The sequence below is a fragment of the Macadamia integrifolia genome, chromosome 9 (genome assembly GCF_013358625.1).
Source record: "Macadamia integrifolia cultivar HAES 741 chromosome 9, SCU_Mint_v3, whole genome shotgun sequence".
Taxonomy (NCBI): Eukaryota; Viridiplantae; Streptophyta; class Magnoliopsida; order Proteales; family Proteaceae; genus Macadamia; species Macadamia integrifolia.
Genome location: NC_056565.1, coordinates 8,949,135 through 8,954,809, shown reverse-complemented (window position 1 = coordinate 8,954,809; position 5,675 = coordinate 8,949,135). Strand labels below are relative to the sequence as shown.

Genomic DNA, 5,675 nt, shown 5'->3' with positions numbered 1-5,675 from the left:
AAAAAAAAGAAAAGCAAAAACTAGGACCGGGATCGGGATTGGTCCAATTCGGTATATTTTAGACATCTAGGGTGTTCTAATTGATAGTTGGATTGATAATTGAGATGCACACAATCATTGTACCAGTGCAATGAGCATCGGGTAGTTGGGAGTCTTTTGGGGTGCATGTCCAGATGTTTTCAATTATTTGATGATTATTGTACTGTTCGGTGCAAGGGATTTGGATTTCATCTTTTGATGCCATTGCGGTGGATAGGTGTATTCATTTGGCCCTGACGGTTCGAACCCATTTTGAGCTCAATTTGGGCTGAGATTTTTAACCTTTTGAGGATGGCTTATGGTTAAAAAGCATCCAATTTGGGCTAAGTTTTTTAACCTCGAAGATGGGTTATGGTTGTAAAACATCAAATATGGGCTAAGATTTTTAACATTGAGGATGGTTGTGGTTGAAAAACACCAATTCTAGGGTAAGTTTCAACTCCGATCCAATATTGATTTTAATTATGATTTATATAATATAATTTAGGATTATCATCTTATCTTTTTATTTAGAATAATGAAATTTCAGTCATTGATTATTATGATCAAGTGCCCTGAACATCTTTTATGGTGTTGCACTTTAAAATTTTAATTGTATAATTGGTCATTTGATTTTTTTTTTGTATGTATATATGTATATATGTATATATGTATAGGACACATGGTAAAAAAAGGGTGGGCTATTTTTACCTAATTAAGGTCAATTAGGACCGAATTGAGTTGGCAAAAGTCCAATAAAATTAGGTTCGACTTAAATTGAATTTTGGGACTTAAGATTAGAAGGGTTTTAAGAAATTCGTCCCAATCCGATTTTGTTTCACCCTTTTTATAGAGACGGGTCCTGCAAAGCCTTTGATAGAGACGAATCCTGGTTTTGTTTCACCCCTTTGATAGAGACGAGTCCTGCAAAGCCTTTGATAGAGGCGAAACCTGCGGAGGGAGAGCTCTCTATCATTTGTCAAAAGGGTAAAAAAGTAATTTAAATTTGTTTAAAGTGTTAAAAAGTTAAGCTACTTTGTGTTGGGATAGCCAAAATTCCTTTATCGTTTTCCCAGAACAGGGCGATATGGAAAACAATAACAATAATAAGAATCATAAAGACTTTTCAGGTGAAAAAAAATTAAAATAAGTACTTAAAAAATTGGGTTTTAATTTGGGGGTAGGAGAGGCATCACAATCTAAACTCCACAAATTGGGTTTCAATTTGTACTTACGCTATGTTTAGTTATATGAAGAATGAAAGGGAAGGAAAGTGAAATTTTCATACTTAAAAAAAATATATATTTACAATCATTACCCATGTGACTTGAATATTAACTTCAAATCATTCCATATTTGGTTTATAAAATTTCACTTTACTTTACATCCAAATCCTTTGTTATAATATGTAAAATAAAAATTATATGTAAAATGTATCATTACTAAATATGGTTAAAAAAATTAGGTAGTTTATACAATCACATGGAATAATGATTATAAATATTTCTTTTTAAAGTATAAAAATTTCATTTTCCTTTCTTTTAAATTCTCATTGCAACCAAACGGAGTCTTAAAAAAATTCACCACAATAAGTATTTGGCAAATTACCCAAGCCCAAGCCCAAACCCAAGCCCAAGCCCTTTCCAACTCAGGGTGGGCTTTAGACAGGCTTTAGCTCGTTGGGCTGGCCAAACTTGCACTTGAAGTTGCTCTATTGGATTGCGAATATTTGGTAAAAAATGAATCATGAAATAAAAATTGTCATGTGGTAGTGTAATTTTAAGTGGGAGGAAAGGACACTATCTATTTGTGCGTGTCTACGCCTAGAAATAGCAGGTCTTGAAAGATCTTGCTATACTCGATTGTAGATCCTCCTTTATGTCTTTCTATTGGCTCGTGCATTAGTATGTACCTCTGTCAGTAGGGTGGCATGGCATTATTTTGGCCTTTTTATATTTTGTCCTTTTTAAGTAACTCGTAAATTGGTGATATTTAGGAAACTAATTAATGATTCTATAGATAATCTTTCAATAAATTCACATTATTCGTATTCAAATGTAAAAATAAATAAATAAATAAAATAAAATAAAATAATAATTAACACTGAAAAACTACCAAAGGGAGTGGCTTGGATCTTGGGTTAGAGGATCCATTGAATGGCTCAGGCAGCATAGAAATGGTCTTATTTTCATTATGTTTAGAGGATCAGAAATCATAATTAGTAGGGTCAGATAACTTTTGGGTTGGGGTTCTTGGGATCATTGGCAAGCTGTGTGGTTATGTAACTCTTGCTGTAGTGCGAGGATCAATAAAAACACACACGGGTATCAATAGTGGTGGATTTTTTCGCATGTTATTGAGGGTCGAATGACATTTGTCCCACTGTGTTTCGTTTGAATTTCGAACTGTTTCAAACACTTGGTTCCAAACAAATTTTTTTACCGTTTCAATACTTTAGTGTAGACCAGCTGAATGAAACTAACCTCTCAGAACTCTCACATGCTTCTTGTGTCACAGTTGTGGATGAGATCTGTATTCCACAATGAGTATTCGAAATATCACTCATGGATAAACTTGAGCTCCTCTTGGTCCGTGGATTTAAGATTAGTTGGATCACCACGCCTTGATTACAGGTGGTGAGCGATGATTAGTGTTCCACGTTCGTCCATGCCTTTGGTTGTTACTAACGTTTTAAAACTCCAGAACATTCCTGGAATTGGATGGGACATATTTATCCCTAATTTTTTTTTTAATCTTTTTATTTTAGTTTCTTAGACCATTTCACCCTTATATCTTCCTAATTGATGAGTACGAATCGAATTGATATTAGGGATTAATTTTGGTCAATACCAACTCAATTCAAACGATCCTAACCTATCTTATTGGATATTAAAAACTAGGGTTACTACTAACTAGTGATTACTGATCTTTGGTTATATCCAAGAATAATGTTTAATGTCTGTATATTCCCTTCTTGTGTCCTCTCATTGTTTTAGGTATACGTATTGATTTGCCACTGCGATTATGATACTTGTTGATACGAGATCAATTGATATCGGTCTGCATAGGACTAGTATAGATTGTGTAAATGAAACCTATTCATGATGGAAAAATTATAACAAAATAAAAGAGAAGAATAGTCAAACAACAATGAGGTAAGAATATATGCTGTTGAACAAGGTTTTTATGTATACAGTGGGATGAGAATACTTTTCACTAGCAATGGATTATAGGGTTATAAGTACTTTGCTTCATGCCTCTTTGTGTTTATAAAGAATTTTCAATAAGGCTAATAATACTCCATTATAAATAACTCATTTTTTAACTCCAGAGTCGGCTAGACGATGATGAATCAAAATGTTCCAAAACATTGTAGGACCCATTTAATTATAAATTTGGTGTTTCTTTGTGCTCCGAAAGGTACTTCAAGTTCGTAATAGATTAGACTTGACCCAACCCTAGAAACTAGACCCAACCTTGGTTCAGTCATACTTAAACCGGGCTCATACCCCCAAGGCCAGCCAAAGTCAGCCAAGTGCACTGGCTTGGACCGACACGCAATGGGAATCCACAAGCATCATCAACTAGTCGGTCAACCTATCATCGATGCCGTTGGTGCTTTGTCATGTGTCTACATATGCCGATCCGACATTAGATTTTGGATTTTTCTTGAAATTTGGACTCTCGAGTTCGAGTTTTGTAATGTGTAAGTATCTCATCATTGCTGACTAAAGAACTTACTAAAACCCTCATTGCCGTACTCAACATTCCGCGGACTATATATTTTTGGTAAAACATTCTATATATTAAAGGGTTTAGCATTTTTGGTAACGACTTAAAGAAATTGGTAAATAGGACAATTCAGAGCCTAGGGGAAAAAATGCATACCCAGTGCACGAGGCCGCCGTTACTTTGAGGGTCTAAAGAGGGACGTAATGTACACAATTGTACCCATGTTTCACGAAAAAACTATTTCCAAACTTGAACCCGTGTTCACTTTGTCACAATGAAGCAACTATATCGTTGCACCAAAACTCTAGTTAAACTAGTAAAAATACTTTGGAGCATTTTCCGGTTCAATGCATGGTTCAATTATCAAGATCAAGTTCATACAATGGAGATACTAAACACAGAATGTGAAAAACTTGGGCCTAAAAGAGATTAAAGAACAAAATGAGGGTATAAAAATAATAAAATAAATCTGTGAAAAGCTCAAGAAAAGCGTGTTGGGAGTCTTGGGATAATAGAAACGGCGAGAGATGATGACATCCATCCTCAAATCAACCAATGAGAGGACGAAAGAAACAACAGAAGATAAGTATCACCTTCCATTGGACGATATCGAATTGGTATTAAGCCGGTTTTTGAATTTTTAGGGGTCTGTTGGCAAATTTGTTAAGTAATTAATAGAGCTGGGAGGGAGTAAAGGAGTAGTCGTGCCGAGGTAAGGGGTAAGACTGCAAATAGAGCAGTTTGGTGTCATTTTTATAATAATTTCTCTAGCCTTTATTTATGGAAAAAGGAAATTATTACTTCCTTTTTCCACAAAGTGCCGCATTTTTGCATGTCTTAGATCATCACTGATGCCAGTGAAGATCTACATAAGATCTCTCCAAAACCTCTCTATAAATAAGGGTACTATCTCTTGATCTTCCTCACAATCATCTCACCTTCTCTCTCTCTCTCTCTCTTCCTGTTTTTCCATTCCTTTGCTAGCTTCTTCAATATACAGGTAGTAAGACTCTCTTTCTACATGGGTAGAGGTTCTCTTTCTTCTTGTCTGTGTTTCCTAGAGAAGGATTTTTCTATCTCACCTGTGTTCTCCCCCCCCCCCCCCCCTCTCCCTCTTTCTTTGGGTTGAATCTATTCATCTCCTAAATGGGTATTTTTTGGATGAGAAACTTCAAACAAGGGAGTTGATCATTTTTCAGAGAAGGCCACTCGGTCACTGCCAATGGAGATGGATGCTTTTAATGCGTTTTAGCCTTTAGTTTCAAGAAATTGTCTTTCTGTTACTTCTCCAGTGTTTTTTAGTGGCTCTCGTGCCAGATTAATGGCGTTACACCTTTACTAATCCCCCGATCCCTCTTATCTTCCTCTCTACCTCTCCATTAATCCATCCTTTAATCTCAGTTAACCTATCATGATCTCTTTCTATCTCTTTCATTTTTCTTGATTGCGGTTTCTAAAGTGTTTCTGATGAGGTTTTCCTTTTTTTTTTGCATGGTTTTGAGGTAGCAGAGATGGCGTTCACAGAAGCTACTCTGAACCTAATGAGGAATATGATGTACTTGATGCAAATGGAGCTCTTGACGAAAGATAGGACAAACGAACCGAAGGAACAAGATTTCATTAGTAGACTCGGAAAATCAGATGACGGAAATGGTGGGAACATGATAGATCGTTCTCTCTCACTTGGTCTGAAGCTCGATAACAACCCAACTCCAACTAATCCCTCCACTGCTAACTTCTATGGCCCCTCTCCTATCCGTCGACAGGTATAAACATATGCTCTTTTCAACTGTTTCATGTTTTAGTTACACATCCTTTAGGTCTTTGTCCTTTGATGATCAGAGAATATTTTTGGTTTTCAGAGAAAGAGACTATTCTATTTTGTCACTCACAGTTCTCTCTCACTTTGACTTTTTTTTTTTTTT

The 5,675-nt window shown here is 35.7% G+C and overlaps 1 protein-coding gene across 3 annotated transcripts in view; it reads left to right on the top strand.

Moving 5' to 3' along the window:
- Window positions 1–4,596: 4,596 nt before the first annotated feature.
- Window positions 4,597–5,675, top strand: part of LOC122089993 (GATA transcription factor 15-like) — a 2,508-nt gene continuing 1,429 nt past the window's right edge. For 2 of the 3 annotated variants that reach the window (XM_042659800.1, XM_042659798.1), the window contains exons 1-2: window positions 4,597–4,750; window positions 5,260–5,516. In XM_042659800.1, the coding sequence (XP_042515734.1) occupies window positions 5,262–5,516 (255 nt within the window). In that variant the 5' untranslated portion in view covers window positions 4,597–4,750; window positions 5,260–5,261. Of the gene's footprint in view, window positions 4,751–5,252; window positions 5,517–5,675 lie in introns of all 3 variants that reach the window. The other variant, XM_042659799.1, reaches the window with a different exon arrangement.